The 26291-nt window shown below is 40.8% G+C and overlaps 1 protein-coding gene across 1 annotated transcript in view; it reads left to right on the forward strand.

Moving 5' to 3' along the window:
• The window catches only part of LOC129334311 (guanine nucleotide-binding protein G(q) subunit alpha), a 145150-nt gene that overhangs the window by 34760 nt on the left and 84099 nt on the right, over nt 1–26291 (forward strand). Inside the window, exon 2 of the mRNA XM_054986307.1 lies at nt 14988–15172. Coding sequence (XP_054842282.1) covers nt 14988–15172 — 185 coding nt within the window. The remainder of the gene's footprint in view (nt 1–14987; nt 15173–26291) is intronic.

Genomic DNA, 26291 nt, shown 5'->3' on the forward strand with positions numbered 1-26291 from the left:
GATCTAGGACAGACAAAATAAAGTACTACTTTACTTCTCTGCACCTAAAAAACTTTAAAAAAACGTATACTAAGTATACTAAATAGGAGGGAAGTTTTATACTAAAACTTACACTAAGTATACTAAATAGGAGGGAAGAAATTACAGCAGGTTGATAACATGTTTGTAGGAAGAAACTGCATTTAAAAAAAATAGATTCTGGGAATTATTAGAAAATGTGCACATGATTGAGGAGGGGTGAGTTAATTTAAAAATTAATAGTAAGGATTTAAGCTTTATTAGGTTTTACTTTTAAAAGTATATATTTAGTGTATTTCTATCATAATGAAAAAGAGTCCAGTAGCACCTTTAAGACTAACCAATTTTATTATAGCATAAGCTTTCGAGAATCAAGTTCTCTTCGTCAGATGCCTGATCAAAACTGATCAAAACTGACGAAGAGAACTTGATTCTCGAAAGCTTATGCTATAATAAAATTGGTTAGTCTTAAAGGTGCTACTGGACTCTTTTTGATTTTGCTACTACAGACTAACACGGCTAACTCCTCTGAATCTATCATAATGGACATTCTGAGAGTAATGCGATGCTGACTGTGAAGATGTTGAGTTGGCTAGTTTGCTGTCAGTGACTGTAAATCAGAGGTTGCAGCATTTGCCACAGCTAGGTTTTACAAAGTAAAAGTTTTTCAGGGAAACTAAAGCTGTTAGGTGGGGAGTTGCTGTTGCTTGTTGTAAAGACTGTGGAAGAGCAAGTCAATTTTGCTGTCTATATGCTTAGAAGAAATAGTCATAAATAAAAACTTAAGGATTTATAAAATAGTGTATAGATTCTAGTACTATTATTATTGGTAACATTTGTAACCCAGCATTTGAGCTTCTCAACAACCCTTTGAAATTTGTGTGAGACACGAAGTTTATCCAGTGAGTGTAGAGATGTGTTCAGAAATTTAATCATGTTTGGATTCTTCAATTTTTTATGACACATAGAATTGTTACTGTATTCTGATACTTTGTTAACTTTTTAAACAAATGGGAACATATCCACATGTCTGGTCTCCTGTTCAGTTGAAATGAATTTTTCAGGGATTGTGTTCCTTACTCAAGGGATCCTCCCAAGTTGCAGGCAGGTAAGAGGCAACCTCCTTGTTCAAGAAGGAATTAAAAGTCTAGGTTAGGAAGATTTTGTTTTTTAACAGCACTGGTGCTTAGCACGGTCTCTCTCTGTGTAGAAAGAGATGAGACAAACTGCCAGGTTGGGGCTCATCCTCTTGGCCCAGCAGTTCCAGGCCCTGGTCTGTAGCAGACAATCTGGCAGAGGAGAACCAATGTGCTGTAGTGGTTAGAATCTTGGGCTAGAATGTGGGTGACATGGATTCTAATCAGACTGCCACAAAGTTCACTGGATTATCTTGACTTTCCTTCTTTGTTGGGAGAATAAATGGGAAAAGAGAATCATCTGTGCTGTCCTAAGCTCTTTAGACCTAAACGCATGCTAACTAGGTAGAACCTAGGATTAAGGTTGACTTTTGCCAAGTACCACACCACAGAATCCCTGTAGATGGACCAAGCAAGTCCAGAAGTTCCAGTGGTCTTTATAAATGTGACACTTGCCTCCATCCCACAGTGGGAAAGAGCAAATAATCCAGTCAGGGACTGGGAATGAGTGATTAGAGCACACCCTTTGTGTGCATTAGTCTCAGGTTCAATTTCTGATGTTTCTCCAGTTAAAATATCTTGTAAGATTGGAAAACATCTTGCTCTGATTGCGACCTTAGGAAAGCACTACTTAGAGTAGACAGTACTGAGATAGATGGACCAGTCGTCTTTTTTAACTTTGAAGGGAAAAATCCAAAATTTGACAATATAAATGATCATAGTAACGTTATTAGCAATGCCATATATAAATATATATGCTAGAGCCTCTTAATAAATTTTTTTAGCAAAATTCATGAACAAAACAGTTAAAATGACTCTAATATACTACTATCAATTCTTTTGCAGTAATAATAGAATAAAAGGATAACAGTTAAACTGCTTATAAAAGATGAAGGAAGTTCTATTACTATTCAAAAGTTTTGAGTTCCTCTTGTATTATATCCATATCTAGTTCTTCTCAAAATAGTTGTACAACAGCTGCATGAGCAAACAAGTAAATGAAGATGTGGAAATCCAAGGTGGGGGCTGCAGCAGCTGGCCCAGATGTCCAAATACTGGCCGATTGTCAATCCTAGTAGTGTCTGAATGTCAGTGTATTTTTTGTTTGTTTGCTGCTATTGTGGGCCAAAATATGTTTTGAATAAAATGTTTCCTTTTTATCTTCAGTGCTTCTCAGTGTACATGTTGGGATTTGATTAGACATCTCTGTTGGCACTGTGAAATGATAGTAGGCAGCTGAGTGTAGCATGTTTTGGAACATTCTAGAGGGCTAAAAATGCTGTTGAATCTTATATCAGCACTCGCAGCATCTCTGAAGGAGGCTCTTAGGCAGCTTTCCTGCAGCTGCCTATGTGGGGTTATCAGCCATCTACTTTATTTTCATGATGAACAACTAACCAGACAGCAGTATTTCTGTATTACTTCCATTTGCTGTCCTTAGCAAGAGTGAAAGTTGTTCAGATAAACCTGCTATTTCTCTTTATTAGTGTTCGTGTGTAAAATGCATAGCAAGTGCCTAGAGTAGTGGATTCTTCTGGTGGTCTTTAGGAATTTTCAGCAACCCCTTCACTCTCTTTTGTGGTCTCTGGTATTTCGATTGTAGCCAGGTTTTCTCCCAACAGTAAGAATCTTCAAAGAAGTCCTGGCCAGCAAAGCTTTAAAATAATGGAAGCAATGTTTTGAGTAAAAGGGAACAGAAAAAAAATTAAAAGTTGCATTGCAAAGGAAGATTTAGCAATGTAACATTGGTTTTCTGAATTTGGCTTGTCCAGAACACCTAATTTATAATGTTTGCAGCTTTAATATATTGGAAGCAATCATGCTATTAAAGTACTGTTGGGTCAGATATGTATTCTATTTTATATTTGGGCCCAGTGCTATCACGGCCGTTTTAAAAGCCCTTGTAGGACTTGAGCACTCATATTTTAGGAGATGCCACCTGACATTATATCAAACATATTAAAAGGCACACACATCTCCCATTAAATACAATTTTTTGCTGAACAAAATTGAAAGTATTTTTGCAGTTATTAATTTCAGTTTGTAGTTTTCGTATTTTGGAGCCAATAATTTTTCCCCCCAGGTCTCAAACATTTTCATAGGCCCTTGAAAAGCTGGCAGGACTGAGGTGCTGTGCCTGTAATGCCTAATGGATAAAAGAGCCCTGAGTACTATTACTAGGAGTTGCATATAGAGAGTTAGTCGATACTCTGAAGCTCTAAAACTGAACAGACTTTGGATCTTTTAGTTTTATATTGTGCAGAAGAAATGAATCCATGAATAAATGAAAGGGAAGCAGTAAAACTATTATGCTTCTGGAATCTCTACGGATATAGCAATGACTGGGTAAGGTTTATATAGCAACCTGGGTTTGGGGGGATAGTCTCAAATACACCCTCCTCTAAATTGCTGCAACCAGATAATAGCCCGACTTAGAACTAATTCACCAAGAGTGCAGCTTGTTGCTGAAAGCAGGTTGAAATGTTTGTGCTTGTATTGTTTCTTTGTGCATGTATTGTTTGTGCCTTTGCTGTTTTCATCAGGACTCCTTATCTGTGCAGCATCTATCTATTAGATTTTTATCCCATCCTTCCTTCAGTGAGCTCAGAACAGCATACATGGTTCTCCCTTCTCACAACAACCTCATAAGATAACAGGCTGAGAGTGAATGACTGGCCAAAGTTACATGGTGAAATTTATGCTGCTGTAGCATAGGGGTTAAATGGCTGGGCTATGAATCAGCACTCTGCTGGTTTGAATCTCACTACTGCCATGAAGTCAGCAGGTGGCCTTGGGTAAGCCACTCCTCTCAGCTGTATTGTGGGGCTAATAATAATACTGACTTTGTTCACCGCTTTGAGTGTGTGGCACTAAACTGTCCAGAAGGGCAGTATTTAATTATGCTGTGGTGATGGTGGTGGGAATTTGAACCCAGGTTTCATATTGGGAATTTGAACCCAGGTTTCTTAGATCCTAGTCTGATGTACTTACTAGTACTGGTCAGGATGAAAAAAGGGGAGAAAAACAACTCTGCAGACCAAGGGTAACCAAGGAAGTTGGAACAACAGGGAAAAATCAAATTATGGAAGATAACTTCAAAAAATAATTTAAAACGTTGATACAAATTTTAATTATAAATACATAAATTAGATTAAAAACATATGTTTCTCCATATACATACCAAAGCCTTATATATAAATAAAATAAAATCACTGAAGCAGAAGTGGACATCAAAGGATGTGCCCTGGACTGGTTTAAATCATTTCTCATGGAATGGACTCAGAGGATTGCCATCGTAGATCAGCTATGTCCTGAATGGGAACTATCTTGTGAGGTTCCACAGGGCACAGTCTTATCTCCCATGTTATTCAACCTCTACGTAAAACCTTTAGGAGAACTCATGTGCAGGTATGGTGTGGGATGTCATCAATATGTAGATGACACCCAACTCTATATCTTGCTGTCCAGGTCCCCACAGAATGCATTAGAAATCTTAATTGCTGCCTGACAGCGATGGTGAAATGGCTGAAAAATAACAAATTGAAATTGAACCCAGACAAGACTGAAGTGATGTTTGTTGAGATGGCAGAGATCTTGAAAGGCATTGTACTCCCCACTTTCGATGGAGTTTGTCTGACCCTTGCAGACTTGGTTAAGAGCCTAGGGGTTATACTGGATCCAGCACTACTACTAGAAAGACAGGTTAAGGCAGCCACAAAATTTGCTTACAATCTTACTCTAGCCTGGAAGATGGCTTCTTACCTCAACATCGCCACCTGGATCCATGCTATGGTGACATCAAAACTTGACTATTGCAATGCACTATTCGTTGGTTTTCCATCTAAGTTAACTAGGAGGCTCCAATTGGTGCAAAATGCTGCAGCTTGACTGTTAGCAGGAGCGAGCTGGAGCATGAACATCACTCCCATCCTACCATCACAGAACTGAGCACAATACTCCAGGTGGGACCTGACCAACACAGTGTATAGTGGGACAATGGCATCCTGAGATTTAGATATTATACTTTTGTTAATATACCCAAGATTGTGTTCATCTTTTTTGCTGCTGCATCACACTGAGTGCTCATATTTAGCTTCCTATCTACTGATATCACAAACGTGTTTCCTAATCCAGTATGCATGCTTTGCATTTTTGTTACCCAGATGGAGAACTTGGCACTTATCCATGTTAAATTGCATCTTATTCAAATCTACCCAATTTCCCAGTATCTAAGGTGCAATCCTTTGCAGAGTTACTCCAGTCTATTGAAATAATTCTGCATAGGATTGTATTGTTAAATGTTGCCAGAGCTGCAAGTGAATTTACTGATGAGCAGCTTCCATAAACATAAAATAACATTGACCAGGGGCCTATAATCTCTAATTTAAAGTAACCTTAACGTCCACTCTTAGCTATAACTACATGACTGTAAGTTCAAGTCAGCAAGTATTTGAAGTGTCTGGCCTTGTGCCAGGTTTAGGCTGTTCATTGATAAATTGGGCTGATAAGCCAGATGCAGGTAAGGTTTTTGAGGGGGAGGGCGGGAGCTTTGTCTTGATTTCACTTAATCTGCTTTATAATTATTCTAGTAGGTATGCTATTTGTTGAAAGCACAATATTTTATACAATTTTTCTTTTAGGAATTATGTGCAACTTAAGATATTTTGTATTTTGGATGAATAGTAGCAGTGCTATATGCCAGTTATGTATTTTCATGCTAATTTGTTAATACTAAGGGAGCCCTCTGAAGACTTCTGTTCCTCCTGTAGAAAGGGACGTTATTCAACACTGCCTTGATAGAAGAGGTAATTCCATAGTGATTTCTTAAAATGATGTGTGCTAGGTGGCCCCACTATAAAAGCCAGTATGGTACAGTGCCTAGAGTGTTGGACTAGGATTTGGGAGAACCAGGTTCAAATCCCCACTCTGCCATGGAAGCATGGTGGGTGACTTCGGGCCAGTCACAGATTCTTAGCCTAATCTACCTCATAGGGTTGTTGTGAAGATAAAATTGAGATAAGGAGAACAATGTAAGCTGTTTTGGGTCCCCATTGGGGAGAAAGAATCAGCCTTTCAGAAATAAAGATATTGGCTTGGATCCAGACTGAAATTTCCAGTGGCAGAATGGAACTTTCCTGCATCCCTCCTCCCATTGCACCTCACTAATCTCCATGAAATACTGCCCCTGGGGGATAGGGGACTCAGAAGAATGGTGGTGGTCTCCAGTGGGATGGAGTAATTGATGGAGATTGCCAAATTAGTATACTCTGAATCTAACCCCATTATAAGCTGTGCCTTGTGAGAGAACCTGTGACAGTGACTGTTTTGTACAATTCTGTGTCTCGTGTGTTCCCATCAGATAGCATAGAGTTGAAACCATCCAAGGGAGGAAGAATAATGCTTTCATCCGGCAGCAATTGCCTGGAATGGCTTTACCCTAAATTCGAGAGTGTAGTAAACCTTTGTAGAATACAATGACAGATTCTTGTTACTGCCTTTCATGATTCTGCTTCCTCCTCAATTACTGACTACTTGAAGCTGTGTTGAAGAAGATAATAGTACATTTTCCATTATTCCCTGGATACACTTTGATCCATCAATGGACCCTCTAGCCAGTTTCTTGTGGATGAATTAGTGCCTGCTGTTTGCGGGAATTTTGCAAATAATGCTGAAGCTGAACCATAGTCTTAGCCAGCAAAGTACTTTTTATATTACTATGCAAGTGCATACTTGAGTTGGGATCTAGGACAGATCAGTTAAACCCTGACTGTGAAGAAATCTCCAGTAATCACTCTTGCTTTGTCAGTTTAGAGCACATTATTGGACCTAGGGGTTCTAATTTTTTAAAAATAGACCTCCCAAGATAGAAGTTGGCCCCCCTCTCATCCTGTTTAGTTCAGTGGCGAGTGCTGAAGTCATAATCCGTACACAAATATTATCTCATACCCTGTTTTCACAGGCTGCTCCAAAAAGGTCTTAGTTGGAGTTGCTGGCCTGTCCACTTGTTGATTTGTTCTCCACTGGAGCTAGGTGCACATTTTACTCATACCAGGAAAATGTGGTAATGAACAAAAGAAGAAAAAAGACAACTAATGGGGGAGGGGGGACATGGTAGAGATTTATAAAATTTATGCATGGGTGGAGAAGGAAAATAGAGGGGATTTTTCCACTCGTCCCTGTGATATTAGAGCGTCCAGTGAAGATGATGAGCTTTAGGAGCAGGGCAAACACTGCTTTACCCAGTGAGTAATTAATTGGTGCTTATATTAGGGTTGGATTTTTGAGGGGTGGATTGGGGGCCATTTTTTTCCTTTCAGGGTCTCTGGAGTTTTTTGCTGCCTCCCAAAATACACTTGTGGGGAGGGTCAATCTTGGGCTACAGCTTTGGCTTCCTGCCTCCTCTTGTGAGTGCATGCTAGGAAGAGAGCACCAAGGAGTTTTCTGTCCAGGGCTCACAGGCTGTTTTCATTTTTTGTGCACCTTAACAACCTTAATTTTCTTCCTTTTTTTTTTTAAAGTCTTCCTTTATTTCTCTGTCTGCACCTGTTCCCTCCTTGCTTCTTACACTGCAGCCTGTCCTGTGGAGGTGAAAAGCACCTTGTCCAGGAAGTGCCCCAAGAGAAGTAGGAATATTGTCGCAGCCAGTAGTTTCTCCTCACTGGTGAGGGGGGAAAACTGTGAATTGCTAGGACTTTGAGTCAGAGAGCAAGGAAACTAGCCAGATCTGTTTTGGTACTGAAGTTGAAGACACATGTCTTGGCAGGCAAGGGCCTGGGCTAGTGCAGCAGAGTTGGGAACATCTGCAACAATGGTGAGTGCACTGGAAGAGATGTCTCCCATTGATGCTTCAAGGTCTCTTCTCAGTCTTGCCTGAGCTGCAGGCTTGTGGGGAACAATTTGAGGCTAACTAGCCCTGAAGCAGCAGCGGTGGTCTTGGCCCTGCCCCCTTGCCTTCAAATAGCAGCAAGCAATACCATAAGGGCCACGGGAAGACAGGCCTTGCTTTCTTTGGCCCAGTAAGGCAGCAAGGAAGGACCCTATAGTCCTCCTTTTATACTTCATCTGCCTCTCATATGATCCTGACTCAGTCCAGGGAAGGAGGAGCAGGGTAATGGGAGAGGTGCCTGATGGTGAGCTCCCTCTTCACACAAGCTAGCAATCACATTGTCTTTTATCTCGGGATGAACTCCATCCTCCTTGATACAGGAGGATACAACAAGTATTCTTAGGCCCACTACCTTTTAGGCAGAAGGATGATGGTGAGGGGGATCCCAACATTCTATAGGCTCAATTTGTTTTTCCAGGTCTAAAGGGCTGAAGCCCAAGCCCCGCCCCCCTTTTATTATGAAAGACACAGAAGCAAGCAGGCCACTTCATGTAGTCCACTCTTTTCTGAGAGACGATTTCTCAGAACTGGGAAGTCGACATTCAGGTTGGAGTCTCTACCTGGAAAGCAGAGATCTAAGTCAGGCTCAGGTAGTTTATTGTCTGCAAGATGCTGTCCCAGGAGCGAGTCTCAACATGCTCCACAGACAAATTGCAGCTCTGGCTTCAATGCCTCCCTTCATGGGTGATGGTGGTTCCTGATGTCAAATCATCCCTTTATAAAATGTCTTCTGAAAAGGGTGACGTTCTCCCTTATCCTTCGGTGGTTCATTGCTTCCTTTTTTGGGTGATTATGTGATGTCCTACAGGCCTTAACACAAGCCACTTTGAAACCTCTGAGGGAAGTATCTCTCAAGATCCTCTTTCTAGAGGTCTTCTTAGTGGCAGTGCCTTTTCCCAGGGAGGTGTCGGATGTGGAAGCCCTGGCTATTGCTTAAGGTCTGTGAGTCTTTCACAAAGATAAGGTAGTGCTCTGACCTTACCCTTCCTTTATGCTAAAGGTTCATCTGCACAAAAGAACCTTTGTTTGCCAACAATCTTCCCTCTCAAGGCAGGAGATTGGATCCCCTCTTCAAGGCCCTCCATCCATTTGTCAAGGGGCAGAAGATCTCCAAGTTGAAGCGTAGCAAATGAAATGGAGGGAAACACAGCCTTGGCATGTTCTTCACACGGGTTAAATGCAACTGTGCACTTGATTCCAAGCATTCCATTTCAGACTTTTGCAGTTTTATATTTCTGCTGTTGACCAGTGTTATTTCTTGGGTCCTCTGATGGTGTGACAATTTCTATTTAAGTCACAGACATCTATACCATCTCTTCGATTAGAGATGCTAGGAATTCTGGTCCAAAGAGGCATATAATGTGGCTGATTCAGTTTGTTACAGAAATCTCCAAACTAAGATTGACATCAGGCAGGTACTTCTTCTCGAACTGATGACTGAAAGATCAGCCTAATTCTTGCCTTTCGCCATTGTGGGCAGGGGAATACCTGAATGTTCCACAGTGCCCTCTATCGCAAGTAAAAGGAACTTCATGGTGAGTCCAATGTTCCTTTCTCGATGATCTGGTAACTGTTAGATCAGGCATGATGACCACGAGGCCAACATTGATTGTCTGGGCATGGAACATTGCAAAGAGATCACTGGATAGTCAACAAAGATTTCTCATTTCTGTGCATTAAACTGGCAAACAAAGTATGCATTCTTTGAAATGGATCTTAAAATGCTGATGGTATACTATAGCTTCTTGCTCTCATGTTCCAAGAATAACATTAATTCTGTTTTCTTTGTACAAGTTCAGGTCATCTAAACACCATCCTGCTGTCTCTGACATTTATTCAAACAATGGTGCATACTACTAAAAATGTTTAGGGTATTTCTGTGCCACCTTGTCATAATCCTACTTGAGGCAACTTACAATTAAAAACACCACAATATAAAAAACAAACCATTAAAAAGTAGCCGTTAAAAACCATTTTATCAAAAAAAAAAAAAGGTAGATTAGATACATATGCTGAAGCTAGTAGTGTCTGGTATGTGTTCAACTAGACATGTATAATAATTTGGAACTCTAGAAAGTACACACTTTCTGGAAAATAAATATTATAACTTAGACCATCAAAAACTTTCTCATCTGGGGTAACCTGCTCATCTGTATCATCCTGTCAAGAGGAGGATTTTATCACAAAATACACTCCAGTGTATGACAAAATAGTTATCTGTATGAACTCTTGAAATGTTAAAACAATGCAATTAAATTAGAGACAGTGCATATTCACACCAAACATAACTTGAGTGTATGTGAGCTGTAGTTCACATGAGCTTTTTTCTCGCAATCTATAGAATGTCATAAATGATAAATGGAATTCACATATCAGATAGAAGTGTTTTCCTGAACATGACATATCCTCCAGTTTCAATAAAATATGTCAGTTGTTCTTTCTGTGGACATATATAGTAGTACAATTTTTTATATATGCCATTCATTGTGGGATAGTTGTTGTTTTGTATGTACGTATGCACTGTCAAGTTGCAGCTGATTGATAGCAACCCAAGCAAGGGGCTTTTAAGACAAATGAGAAGCAGAGGTAGTTTGACATTGCCTCCCTCTGCAGAGTGCTCCTCGGAAGTCTCCCTGCTTATCTTCTGAGTTCTTAATGAGATCAGGCTGTACCATGCCACCTTCCCTCTGGTTGTTGTTACTAACTTCATCTGTAGGCTCTTTCTCATTGAGATGCAAGATGTATTACAAAATATGAAAGACAATTCAACCAGGCAGCAAAGATCTCCAAAAAGCAATGCAATGGGGTTTAAGCAGCCATCCCTATGTCTAGTATTGTTTGGTGTCCATCTTTGAACCAGAGTATTTGCACTTGCTGTCCAGGAAATAATTTGAGAAAAGATTGGACCTATAAAATGACTGGTATTTTTTAACTGAGTGCAATTTATTTCCATAGCAATGAAGCTGTTCCTAAATTGAAAAGCGACCTTGCCAAATGGAACTCCAAAAGATGTCTGACACATGCTGGGGTGGACAAGCCATTGTATAGCTTCCTCTCTTGCCTAGAAGCAGTAGGTATGATTGGCCATGCCTACCAGTGACAGCCAAACTGAGAGCCAAAATCTAGAGCGAAAGTAGGCTCCCCCTCATGTGCAAGGGCTGGCTAGCAGAGGGACCTGGCACCACAGCTCCCTCAATTGAAGAAGGAAGGGGGCTGTGGAGGCAGCAAGTGAAGGAAAATGGCTCCTGAACTTGAATTTGGAGTAGCTCTTGGGCAGAAAGCCAGGTTTGGTGTAGTGTGCAGGGCAGGGGAGGCAGGAGCATAAAGTGCAGTAGCTTGAGCATATCAGGGAGAGGAGTCGAAGAAAGGGCTGCAGCTGAGGAAGGAATGGGTGGCTGTGAGGGAATCTTCAGGCGGCAGGCAGATTTCTCAGGTAGGCTTGTGAGGGGGAGGTGAGTCTGGGAATTTGGGGGTGGGTAGTGGGGAGGCTCTGTGTGAACGAGAGGGACAGAAAGAGAAGCATGGGAATAAATCTTAGCAGTGATGAGAGAAGAAACAATCAAACAAATTCCATGCTAGGGAAAGGGACTGAGAATTAAATGGCCAATATTGCAATGCCCCTGAATATATCCATTTTGTGGTCTCATTAGGAATACAGTGTACAGTCCTGATTACTGCATCTCAAAACAAATATTAAATAAGCGCAAAAAAGTACAGAAAAGAGCAAACCAAAAGATCAGAGTGATAGAAATGAAGAATTGTGAGGCATTGGGTGGGTTTCTGAGGGATGCTTGTGGGGGAACTAGAAGAGAAAGATGTGCCTGGGGGCTTCTGAGTGGGAATGAGGGGGCTCTGTGTATTCATCAAAGCTGTTTACAGGGCACCAGAGCTTTCAGTTTAGAAAAAATTGGTGAGTGATGGCATGAGGTACAAAGCTATGCATGGACAAAATGGACCTCTTTCCCAGTCATGGAATTTGAGATTATCCTATGAAACCGGCTGTAAATTCAAGACAGATAAAATGAAATAGTTCACTGAACAGGAGATTGACTTGTGATCACTGCTGCAAGTTATGGTGATGGCCACTGTTTTAAGAATTCAAAAAAGGGGGGGTGGGTAGATTTATGGAGAATGGACCTACTACTGGCTATTAGCCATGACAGCTGTGTGTGGGCTTTATGGCTGAGAGGCATAATCCATCTGTCAGATTGTGGGGGGCAGTCAGCAGGGAAGGGCTATGGTCTGTGGCCCCTGTATGTGGGGGGATCTGTGACTGGCCACTGTTGGAAACAGAATACTGGAGTAGATGGATGCTGGGAAAAGGATGCTGAGTGGATGGACGATTGGTCAGATCCAGTATGGCTACTCTTGGGTTCTTATAAGTATGGATCCAGTATGAAATAGTGGCTAGTGTCAGACTAAAATGGATAAAATGGAGGAAATGAGAATGATGCAAGCTCTTTGGGTCCCTATTGGAGAGAAAGGTGGATTATAAAAATGAGGAAAAATAAATAACTGAGGAGATAGAATAGACTGCACCACTCAGACTCTAGGTCTGATATAGTGATTACAATTTTGAATGCTGTTTCACTAAAAAAAAAAATTTCCCTGCAAATAGAAAACTGATAAAATAGAAATTTTCCTTGCAAATAGAAAATAGGCACAGCAAAAGGCTAGAAATGTTCTCCTTGCTGTGCTAATTTTCTGATTGCTTGAAGTTTTTGAAGTGAAGGAGCATTCAAAACAAATCCATCTGCAAGCAGGTGTGGCTTAATCCATTCTGCCCTTTCCGCATTCTGCCACCTCATTCTCCTGAATGTATTAGCCAATGTCTCGTTTCCCTGACAGCAAGAAGAACTCTGCTTCTCAGACTTCTTTGGCAACCCTCTTCCCTTAGTTCTGCAAGCCCCAGGTGCATGCGGCCCACACTTTCACTTGAACTTTGCAAAATATAAGATGTAATGTAGATTGTAGCCAATAAACTTAACAGACGGTAAATTTTTTATCAAGTGTGTCCAGTATTTCTTAAACCACCTGACAATCCTACACATGGCTATCGGAGTGGTCAATTTCTGTATCTTATGGAAGAAGTTGGAAAGTTGAAAAACTGTTTTTAGAAAGACCTGTTTTTTCCCCTCTAAAGTTTAAAAACAGATTTTGGGATAAGAGTGAAACTTCACTGTCAGTATTACATCTGGCTAGGTCACAGAACTAATGTTGTATGCACCTGGTTCAACATTCCTATGCAAGCAAAAACTTAATCTACATTTCTAGAAAGGAAAATTTTTTCTCATTTAAAAAAAAAACTTTTCATCATTCCCTTTCCCTTGGACGGAAATAAAGGGAGGCAGGAAAGGATGTCTATTTCTTGATATTCACATATTTGGTATCATCCTACAACATTGGCCATTTATGGCGAATCTATGAGGAAATAGTATTTTACAGCCTAAAAACAGATGAAATAAAGGTCCTCTTGTCACATGTTGGATTGAAGGTATGCTGAATTAATTCAGGCTCTAGACTAGAACATGATGAGATGGGCTCTTGAAACCACACTCTGCCATGGGAAGCAAACTCAAAACAATGTGGTCATCATGGCTGCTTCTGTGGAATGACAAGCTATGATACAGATTGCAAGAACGTCTTTTTGGTTCATGTGATACCTTTCCTTCCAGAGACACATACCAGCATATTAGATAGCTAACTGCGTAGTCAAATTTATTTGCCAGTATTGTGTAATTATTCCATTCTGGGGCTAGAACTATGTATATACTGAAATACTTTTCTGTTTATCTATCATACTGAAATTGCTTTCTCAATAAACTGATCTCATCCCATTTCCAATTACTTATCTTTATTACCACATACATTCCCTGTAATGTAAAAAGTCTTTGGGAAGAAATAAGATGGCAGTGGGAAGGTACCCAAAAGACATTATCTGTTCTTCAGTTGTGCAGCTTTCTTTACTCCACATAAGCAAGGTTATGATATCACCTGGCTTCATTTCTGATTCATTTCTGATAGTGGGAAACTCAGATTTGTGAGCAGCAGTGTAGTGATCTTCCTTGTGGATCCAATCAATGGCTGCCAATAGCCTGGAATTACATGTAACATTGAACTAATATGATACCTTGGCTGCTTCCACACACGTTGGATAATCCACTTTCAATACTCTTTAGTGAACATTTGAAACTGATTTTCCAGGTGTGGAACAAAAAATCCACTTCAAAAGGATTGCGAAAGTGCATTGAAAGTGCATTATTCAACATGTGTGGAAATGGCCCTTGTGTGGTTCAGCCTGTTGGGTGAGCCATTGGAGCTCAAATCTGACTGTATTCTTAAGGGCTGTTTAGATAACAGAGCAACAGCACCATAGGTCAGGAAGAAAATGAAATGCTCAGATTTTAAAGAAATGTGCTCTGATTTAGGAAGATTTAGATTGGCATAGAAACAGTGTAGAGGATTAGCATCCAAAATGGAACACCAGGTTTCAGGTTGCTGAGTTTTTTCTCTTTGCCTCATGTGGAAGAAGGAAAAAAAATCACAGAAAAATAATTTATGTGACTAAATATATTTTCTATCTTTCTCATCACATACACTATGCGCTATGTGCAGAGTTCTGAAGCAAGCTAATTTGTTTGCCTCTGCTCAAAGGCAATTTGTAGGCATCACATGTAAACTTACCTAGAGTGGATTAGCAGGATGTTCATTATGAGCTGTTTCTCTAGCCACTGATACTATGCACTGTGGCTCTCTTGGCTCACTTGAGATCTCACCCATGTAAAAAGATAGGGGTAAGAACATAATATCAAATCATTATTAGATCTGGATTAATACTTAAATCCAGTATAACTATAAAAACAAAGTTTAAGTGAACATGTGGAAGAGGTACATTTGCTGTGAATATAGTGGTCTAATGATACATTTGTGTTTTTAATGTTTTGCAGGTACAGGAGAGAGTGGTAAAAGCACATTTATTAAACAGATGAGAATCATCCATGGATCAGGATACTCTGATGAAGACAAAAGAGGGTTCACAAAGCTGGTGTACCAAAATATATTCACAGCAATGCAATCTATGATCAGAGCTATGGATACACTCAGAATTCCATACATGTGCGAACATAATAAGGTGAGCTTTCTTTAGAACTTTCCCTCTATCTATAATCATGGAAACTGCATTTGAAGGCTTCAAATTCAGCACTGGCAGTACTGAGAGTAGAACATGCTTGTGTTGCAGAGAGGTCACAATTTCAGATTACAGATAGAAGCTCCTTCATATAGAACAATGGCTTTGAGAGAGAAATGTTCTAGGCTATCCTTTCTCTGGCATGCCAATGTGCAGGGAATCTTTTCATGTAGAAGAACATTCAGGCATGTAAGCCCCCATCTGCAGCATAATCTGGAACATCTCAGTCACAGCTTTATTACTTTAGAGAGCATTGAATCTCCACAACTAGGAAACTCATGAGCATAGCTGGGGGAGAAATCTTATTTCCATAGCCTACTGGTTTCCCTCCCTTGGCTGTCTCTGCTTTCCTTCCTGTATCTTCTTCCCTCCCCCTTCCAGCCCCCACAGTCTCCTTTTAGCTGTGTCATTTCCAACTTTTGTGTTCCCTATCTCAGTTGCTGCTTTCCTTCTGGTTGCTCATTCCCTCCTTCTCATGTTTTCTCTCTCCTACCTAACCCATATCCTTTTCCCTCCTCCCATCCTCTTCTTCTGTTCCCCTTATCTCCTGGAAGGGTGAAGCAGTGTTGGATGCCATTTTGGGATTGCTGTAGCATTTTGAGTTCCTTCTGATGTCTGTGCACAAGCTCCTCTTTTTTTAACCTTTAAAAAAAAAAGAAAAGAAAATGCCCCCTTTCCCCCCAGTTTCCCCCCTGCAAACATGTGGGTTCCCCAGCTTTATGTGGCCTCATTGTGCAGATATTTTGACCCACATTCTGGGGGAAATTCAGTGTTGGATATATGATGCATTATGCCAGGTCTTGTCAAATGGCATGGAACCAGTTTCTGTGGTCTTTGGACTGCAGTGATATATTGTTAATGTACAGTTGTTTGGAATGAGACAGTCCTGGATAGATGGATTTATTTTGCAGTATCCCCTTCTCAAAAATACCCTTTTCTATAGGAAATAAAAGGGCAACTGCTTGAACATGTCTGTTGAAAAAGGTTATTTTTGAGAAACATAACTCTTTTATGTTTAAGTTAAAAGGTATTTGAGGTTTCTAGCTTTGTGTCAGGTTTAGGCTATTCATTGATAACTTGAGCAGATACAAAGATAAACCAGATGCAGGAAAAGTGTTGGGGGAGGGAGTTTGAACTTAATTGACCTTAATTTATTTATAATTATTCTAGGTATGCCATTTTAAAACACAATATTATTATCCAAATTTTCTCACCGGAATTTTGTGTGACTTAAAATATTTTGTATTAATAGCATTAGTGTTATATGCCAGTTATGTATTTTCACGCTAATTCATTAATATGAAGGGAGCCCTCTAAAGACATTGTTCCACACTTCAGTATGTTCTTGATTAAAGACATCAGTAACTTGCTTTGTTACAGACTGTGTAAAGAATATGGTGTTAAAGTGTTAAATTGTTATTAAACAAGGTACATTTATCAGCTTGAAATAATTGTAAATACACTTGCTGTCAACTAAATTAAAACTGTCAGACACTGTTCAGGTGGTGTAGCTTGGGTGAATGCCAACAAATGAATGCCAGAACATGCTGGAGGTGCCACATGGACTGACTTTAAAGTGTTGATGAATGCTTATTAAAAAAATATGTAGGGTCTCAGTGATTCTTACGTAAATGGACTGGAAATATGTGGGGCTGTTCTCAGATCTTCACATGAAGTGCGCTAGTGCTGATGCACAGTTTATATGCAAGAGCGTATTCAAGAAGAGCCCTCATGGAAATCATAATAGTTATTTGCGTAATCTCTGTGGCGGTATCAGCATGCTTCCTGCAGTGTGTGGCTTGGCCATAGGATTGATGGTGGCTTGGCAGTCTACATGAGGTCATCTCAGGATGCAAGAGCTGGCCTTAGTTTCTAAAATTGTGTTGTAAATTATGATACTCTGTACTGCAAAATAGTGACTGCCATTGAGCAAGAACATGATCAAAGAAATAAAAAGCTGGACCTAGTGTTATTAAGAACCTTTTCTGTGATACGTAAAAGTGTAAATGATGCCGACGCAGTCTGAAGGCCACATTCACTTAATATGGGATAAATAGAAGTAAGGTCATCTTAAAAACAGTTTCACTTTAGCATCCGTGTCTCTGAATCTTCTTAATATAAACTCCAGGGCAACCTGGAAAACAGGAAAAGAACTTCGTAATCAATTTACTCTCATAATAACAAGGTATTTTTGTTTTTCCTATTCAGTTTCTAAAGTGTACAGTTCAGTTTAAGAGTCTGCTGAGATGTTGGATGGTATTGATGGATTAAACAATGTGGCATCAGAGATTTAATATCAAATATAGATGTATATATTGTCTTGAAGACAGTAACCTTTAAATACTATCGTAAAAGCAACTTGCCTCCAAAATAACTATTTTTTGATTAAAATCTATCCCTCCCCAATAATTTCAACTTGCATTGAGATCTCCAAATATGCTACTTTGCAGCATTGTGCAATATTGCATAATTCCTTCACTGAAATTAGCTTTCTAATGTTATAAGTTCTGATGTAGTTAATCAGCACTAATTATATGGGTACAAATTCTGAATATCAGCTGCTAAGAAAGCAGTATTGGACAAATTATATTTTGTATGCTTCTCATTATTGTGTCAAAGCTAGAAAAGTAGAACTGTCTCCTTAAGGCAAATCAGTGATGCGCCAGTCCAGCAACTGAGTACTTCAATGGGAAGTGCTCAGCAGTTACAGTATCTGAAAAAATCCATTCCCATTTGCTCTCTGCTTTTTTGGCTCTGAACTATGCTTGAAATATTTGTCGAAGCTGGCACTTAGCTTCTATTGGTCTTTTGAGCCTTGTGCTGCCATTGAATGTAAACCTGTCTCTGGAAACCAGTGAACTCGCAATTTGCTCTAACCTATTTCCAAGGAAAATCCTGTGGTTGTATAGGTTTGCATTAGCACTGTATATAATGCCTATCAGATAGGCTTATGAATGCCTTGACATGCATCCAGATAATGACTTACCTGAAAAATCATGAAGTGACTTCAACAGGATGTTCTTAACTGTACTTCCTGCTGCCATGGGCACAGGCTAAGTAATCTATGAGACAATTTCAGCACAGCCATTGCCCTTTAAATACTTGTAAATATAGTTTTATAGATTCTTCTCTTAATTCCTCATTTTCTGATTTATATCGTCAGTGTAGCTGTATACAGCTAGCACTAGAAGGAGAGCAGAGGAAATGCTACATTTGAACAAATTTCTGTTCTGGTTTTGTCATTTGCAACAGGTCCCATGAACACCTTTTTATTGTTGCAGTGGCACGTTTCTTTTATTGCGTGCTGTTCCTGATTTAGCTTAGGAATTTACACTTGGATAAATACAGTAGCAGAAATTATGCAAGACTCCTTCAAGGATCATTTGAGTAGAAATCTGGAATATTAAATAAGGCTTTTAACAGCTTTTCACACTTGCAGGGCTCATCTTGTAGTCAGTCAGACTGCACTCTGGGCAACTTACAGCTGTGCAGAAGAGTTGTTTCTAATCTGCCCTGTGCAATTTTTAAAAAGATTTGGGGGGGGGCGTGTCTTGGTGTATACATTTTAAAACAATATCCATCTGATATTTGCAGACCCATGAGTGAGGAAAAAAATCACTGTGCGCCACTTGTTAAGATAATTGAAACTCAAGGCTGTATTTCCCTTGGTCTTGCCTCATTTCCTTGTCTCTTAACTATGTTTATATCAAAGTAATCAGTTAGTTTTCATGTAGTTGAAACATTTTATTTATGTATTTATTTATTTACAGTCTTCTATGATACCTCCCCCCACCCATTTTGACTTAACTTTAATGGCACTAGAGGCATTCTAAAATTCAAAAATAACAAAATATTTTAGTTAACATAGACAGGAAAGGCCAGGTGAAATTGGGTTAAAATTTCTGAGGTAACTCAGTATAGATAACTCTGAGGTAAAATCAGTACATGCACAGATTTAAGGTGTTATGTTTCAGACTAATGAGTTTCTTAAGATCTTCTGTTACTTAAATCTTTATGTTGAGAGTCTTTTGTTCCAGTGTTCTCCCAAACACTCTAGTACACTTTCTTTTAGTATTCTCTTACTCTTTTTGGTTTCCAGAAGGCCAGTACCCTCTTTCCAGTGCCCAAACCCCTTCTCTTGAAACACCAGTACGTCTTCCATTTTTAACTGACTCTTAAGGTCTCCAAAGGTAGTTTCTAACCACACCAGATCAGAGAGCTCTTCACAGCTAACTCCCTGTTTGACTAGGTAGGGAAATTCTTCTCTCACTAGAAGATTTATCCCCTTTCTTTGGCCTAAATGGGAGTCTGCTCCTATTTCCCAAACTTCTTTAACAATTTTCCACCCGTTCTCCTGTCTGAAACTGTTCTCTGTGAGGGCTGAACCTTGAACCTGTCAGTACTTGACTCCTCTCAGCTAGGGCTGAAATCAGACTCCCTTCTCTCCAGCATCCAGTTCAGAATTCTTTCTCTGTTCAGCTTCTGCTACCCTATCAGATTCCTTGGAGTAGTCATCTCTCAAGGCTCTCTGTTTCTGTGAAGAATTAACCCTTCACAGTCCTTCAGCTGTTTGTACAGCACTTCTAAGCTTTTAAAAAGTGCAGTCTGTCACATCTACCTTTCTCACTGAGACTCTACTGGAACAGTTAAAGGAGGCCAGGATATATATGAAACTGGATCTCTACAGGGCCTACAACTTTGTTCGTATCCGTGCTGGAGACGAGTGAAAAACCACATTCTGCACTCGGTAAGGACAATTTGAATACCTGGTCATGCCCTTTGGCTTGTGTAATGCCCCTGCAATCTTTCAGAGGTTCATGAACAATATTTTCCAAGACCTCCTAGACAGGTTCATTATCATATCTCGACGATATCCTTATCTACTCCTAGGTCCCCATAAAATATCCTGAACATGTCCAGATGGTGTTACAGCACCTGTGGCAACATGGCCTCTACGCAAAAGAGAAATGTGCCTTCCACCTCTCCTCAGTGGAATTCCTGGGACATCAGATCTTGCTGCAGGGGACTATGATAGACCCTCTATGGTAGAGGCAGTACTCTCCTGGCAGGCCCCTCGCCACTGAAAGGACGTGCAACAGTTTCTAGGCTTTGCTAATTATTACACACAATTCATTGCAGACTTTGCCTCCATGGCCATGCCACTGACCCGGTTGCTCCAGCCTTGGGAACCATTTCAGTAAACTCCAGCTGCCCAGCAGGTCTTCTAGGAACTGAAGGCCACCAAGCCCATACTGCACTACCCAGATCCCAGTCTGCCATTCGTTGTGGAAATGGATGCCTCTTGCGCTACAATTGGAGCTGTGTTGTCACAATGGGAAATGGCTCCTGAACTGCTACAACCCTGCACCTGTTATTTGCGGCAGCTTACTCCCTCTGAACAAAACTATACAACCTGGGAATGGGAGCTCTTAGCAATCAAGGCTGCCTTTGAAGTCTGGCACCATCACCAGGAAGGGGCTCATCATCCTGTGTATGTGCAAATGAACCATCACAACCTAGAACATCTGCAAACTGCATGCCAACTGAACCAATGGCAGATACAGCAGTCACTCTTCTCCAGATTCCATTTTACAGTGACCTATATCCCAAGCACCCAGAACAAGAGGGCAGATGTCCCCTCTGGAAGACCTGAATACTCCACACTCCTGACCCAGGATCAACCTTTGGCCACAATCTTGCCACCCAACATCTTTGCTGCCTTGCCTCCAGTTTCTCCACTCAGCAAGCAGATACAGGAACAACAGAATGACCTGTGGGCTCGGGAGAAGCTTACAAGTAGTCGAGATGCCAAGCAACCATCTCCACCAGACTATGCTGATCAACAGGGGGTGCTCATTCACCAAGGGTGGCTCTATGTGCTGCAGGGCCCCTGTGTGTGGAGATCCTGCACCTTGCCCATGATACCAAGCCATCAGGCCAGTTTGAACAATAGAAAACACTCCACCTGCTTACTTGGGAATTCTGGTGGCCTTGGATACAGGCGGACGTGGCCTGCCGATGGGCCAAAGACCAACCTGAAAACTGGTAGGCCTACTACACCCCCTGCCGACTCCCTCAGGACCCTAGTGAGCTGTGTCCCTGGACCTTATTACAAACCTACCCAATTCCAAGGGGAACACAAGCATCCTAGAAACTGTAATTTTTCACTAAAATGGCCCATTTTATCCCTTGCTCCGGCCTTCCCTCAGCTTGCACTACCACCCAGCTGTACTTGCAGAATATCTTTCGTCTCCATGGCTTGCCAGACCAACTGATCTCAGATAGAGGGATACAGTTTACGTCGCACTTCTGGCGAGTTTTGCACTCCCTACTGGGGTCTCAGGTTCATCTGTCATCCACTCACCGCCACCAATTGGACAGGCAGATGGAGAGAACCAATGCCACCTTGGAGCAATACCTCAGGTAATATGTGAACCACCAGCAGGACGACTGGTCGGCCGTATTGCCCTTAACTGAGTTTGCCTGCAAGAACTCACTGCATGCTTCCACTCATGAAACACCTTTTTTGGCCAACTACATATTTCACCCCCGGTTTCTGCCTAGGGTCATGCCAGAGTCAGCTGTCCTATCTGTCAATGACTTTGTGGGGGAGCTGCAGGTGCTCCACGCTGTTTTCTGGGAGCAATTACAGCTGACCCAGCAGGCCTAAAAGGCAAACACAGACTGGAAATGGCAACCTGGTAAAGAACTCAATGTCTGGCTCTCTGTGCGGTATTTCCAGAGCCAATGCCCTTCCAAGAAATTGGATGCCCAGTTCATTAGACCTTTCCCTATCATGGGCCGAGTCAACCCTTTAGCTTATTGGCTGGGCCCCCCGGCCACCCTCCAGATCCATCCCATATTACACCATTCTCTCCTGGTCCCTGCCACAGAGCAGATCCTCTCTGGCTTCCAGTCCCAGCTCCACTGCATATTTGGTGGATGAGCAGGAGGAATATGAGGTAGCCCAGATCCTAGACTCCTGAAGGCAATATGGGCAGCTGTAGTGCCTTGTGTATTGGAAAGGTTATGGGCCTGAAGATCAGACCTGGGAGCCAGCAAACCAAGTCCACGCACTGGCTCTAATACAGCAGTTTCATCGGGTGTATCCCCAAAAGTCTCTTCCATCCCCACCAAGGGAAGGGGGGCCCTGGGAGGGGGATGGTGTAATGAGTCAGCTAGGGCTTAGCGATAATGAGGACTCCTCAGGGGAAGAAGAGCCCTGTGCAGCCAGCCTTGAACTACCAGAAGTTAAGGACTCCGTAGGAGAAGGGGAGCTAACAGAAGCTGAACAGCAGGGGATGCCTACTGATCAACAGGCACAACCAACAGCTGGAACAGAGCCAACAGCCTCTAGCTCTGCTCCAGCAGGTGAAACGCAGTTAGCTGGCCCCAGCCCTCCAGCCTCACCTCCACCCTTAGAGCGCCATAGACGGAAGCTGAGAACTGAACTGCAAGCAAAGGATGCAAAGTGCACACCACCTGGGCCAACACCAGCAACTCTCTGATGATGAAATGGAGTAGTTGCAGGATCCTTTCCCAGGCAATGGGCTGCATACATGGCCCTTAGTCCAGGGGCTATGAAACCAGTCAAGAGAGGCTACTGGGCATGGATGCAACACGTACAATCGTTGTGAAGCCATTCACTCTGACTTGCCTTGCCTGTTTCCTGAAAGCCTGATCTCAGAATGCCTAACTCTGCCTAACCTGACCGCCAGAACCTGGAATGCCGGACCTTGCTGCAACTCAGACCTTTGACTGCCTGACTTTGCCTAATCTGATTGCTGGAACCTCAACCTTGGACTGAACGACCATGCCTTGCCTAGCCCCTGGAGTCCCAGCCTTGGACTGTGCATCAGACCCAGTCTGCCTTCTGGTCCCAGTACTGGGAACCTGCAGGCCAGTGCAGTTACATGTCCCACTAATTTGAACCTTTCCAGATTATGGGGACCCCTTCCCCCATATAATGGCTAGTCACATCAGTGAAGCATACAAATGAATAAATCCTTGTTAATGAACTTGCTGCATCATCTGCCCCCACAAAAGTATTTTCTTCAAGAAGCTTAAGTGTTAATGCAAATTAAAATTATGTCGAGAAATGAACAGCAGCATTCAGAATAAAAAACACAGATGCTGAAACATTACTGTAAAAATTATAGAGAGAGATACATATAGCTGAGTTTTATAATTGATTCTATAAGCTATATATCATCACCTTTATAAGAATGAGATACAATGTACAAGTTTAATCCAATAATTTCATGATACATACTGTATTAGAATAATATAAGGAAAATCCTCTTTATCAGATGACTTTTATAGTGATGTCAGAACAACTTGTTAACTTGTTACATATCTATATGTTAAAGAACAATAAATTTCATTTATGTCCTACTTACACCTATGAAACATCTGGCAGCATCTCAAGCTAGAGAAGCCCCCAGACTTATTAGCTGAGGGGGAAAAGCTTAGAAAAAATGCCTAAGAAAATAGCATTAACACACATAGTTGGTTCCTAAATGAATCTGGACCAATTATATGGGATCACTGACATCCTCAGTAAACCATGATTGCTACGATACCTTTCAATTAATTAATAAATAGTGTATCTTTAATATTAAAGAAATCAAGAATAAAAGAAAACGATATCCCAGGAAAGTGAAAGTGGTTTTCCTTGAACTCCTGCTCTTCAATTGAGTAATTTTGGGGGGTGGGGAAGACAACAAAACTCTACCTTGCTGGGGTAACAAAGTACCCAGAGCTGACCCTGTAGAGAAATACACTGTTTGAACAACAAGTAATTGTTTATTACAAAGGCCAAGTTACCCTAAGAAATGTACCACGTTGTTCGTGATAAAATTCCTGTCTGGTCTGGCATCAAACGTGCGAGCAAAACATTATTTACTCATTTCTCTGAAGACTAATATCTTTTCCTCTAAAATTATAGGTTGCATTTAAACACCAGGCAGATATTTTTAAAAACTTCTGAAGACATCAAAATGACAAAATAATTAAAGAAAAACTAACAGTAGCCTGAGAGACTGATTGCTGTGTGTTGCTTGTTCATGCAATGAAAAACCATCTCTGAGATTGATCCAGGGAGAAAAGGATCTTCAACTGCTATAAGAATTCTGCTCATAGAATAGCGACAAGAGCAACTACGTGGATAGCTCATTCTGACACAGGAGGAACATAAGCTCTGACTGTGGTATTGGGCTTAGGTTTGTTGAAGAAATGCCTGCATTATCTAGAACATATGGGTACATACAATGGTTGCAGACTGTGACACATTTAGGAAACTTAGATGCTGGCAATAGCTTTACCCTGTTTATGATGAGTACTGCCATTCATAGCTGTCCTGTCTCTATAGTTTAGAATAATTAGCCAGCTGGAACAGCCTCTTAAAGCAATTTGCTTGAAACAGTTATAGAATAATTTTAGGAATTTTTGTTTGAAGCAGATAGTTTCATTTACGACTCTCATATCCCTTTCTAGCAATAAATATATATCATGTGCAGAGCCTGGGCTTGTCCCTTCTCTGTATACAGCCAGTTTTAGACACTCACACTCGTTGTGGTCTTCCTGTAGAGCTTCCTGTGTACTTGTGCATTGATGATACTGTGTGATTCAGCAATGAGCATGGTTGCCATACGACAACAGATAAAACTGAAACCATTATTCGTATAGGTCCTTCCTTCAAATCAGTCTATTCTAGACTGTGTAGACCACATTATCCAGTATTCCCAGAGAACTCAGCTTTAATCTAGAAGCTTTTTGAGTGGTTTCTATCAAAATAGTAACACAGGAAACAGAGGAGATCCTGTTTAGAGTGCATCTCAGGTAGGAATTAAATCAGCTGCTTCACAGGAACATTGTTTGCTTTGAAATGTAGGACAACAGTGCAAGGCATTTTAACAACAGGATAGTTTGTTCATCAGTTATGTTTGGAAGCACTGCGGTGAATTTCCTGACTGATCTGACGCAGAAACAATTTGTTAAATTTGAATGTTTGGATGTTTGAATTTCAGAGGTGACGGATCATCTTTGGCTAGTCCCCATCTTGCCAATTGAATTGTTCATGAAGCCAGGAGTACCAAGAGAGATGTTTGTGCACATCATAAACCCAATGCTCTGAAATATATTTTGGTCTCATAAAGTTGTTAAATAAACTTGGATGTAGATCTAGGTCAGCTCTTTGGTTTCTATATTTTTACTAGATTGATTTCTGTTTCTATGTAACAAGCATGGTTAGTCAAACACAATAAAGTAGAGGGAAACATTAGGTTTAGGGTGAGTTTACATGATGGGAATCTAAATGATAGCCATTGTGATATTCCTCACCTCTCTTTGATGTTAATCATATAGGCTAGCAAACTATCATCACCATCACCCCCATCGTTATCATATTCATCTGTCGTCTGCCTTTCTCATTGAGGGTGAGACTTATGTTAGTTGAATAGATGTATAAGCATAGAACTAGACCTTATTCTCAAGTCTTGTTTGCCAAGATGACAGGAGTGTTTGGGTGTGGAATGGCATTTATGAGGAAAAATGGATAGACCTGAAGGTTTGCTAACCCCTCCTGTATTCATCAGTCTCCCCTCACAAATGCCCTTCAGTTTGACTACATGCTAGCATTCTTTAAAGCTACAATTGCATTGTTTAGAAGAACAAGCACATATATAAAGTCTAGAGCTGTCTGATTTAAGTCACAAGATTCTCCCCTTATGAAAGTCAGGATTACAGACAGACTTCAGTTGGCAAAGGTAAACTTGTGTAGTTTATTTAGATGATTTCTTACCTAGAGATCCATCTCATGAATATCATAAAGCCACTCATCAGTATGCCAAGTTACTCTGTTGTCACAGCATGGTTTTCTACTGACATAATACCATTTCCTGCACTGTATTTGCACTCTGCTGTGCTTATTCAGATTTCTGTAATTCCAGTATATTGATTATTTTAAAAGGTAAAATAATCAATATACTAGGATTACAGAAATCTGAATGATTGATTATTAGGTGTCTCATATCGATTATATTGACTAATACTGTGTAATCCT

This window comes from Eublepharis macularius, chromosome 8, assembly GCF_028583425.1.
Source record: "Eublepharis macularius isolate TG4126 chromosome 8, MPM_Emac_v1.0, whole genome shotgun sequence".
Classification (NCBI taxonomy): Eukaryota; Metazoa; Chordata; class Lepidosauria; order Squamata; family Eublepharidae; genus Eublepharis; species Eublepharis macularius.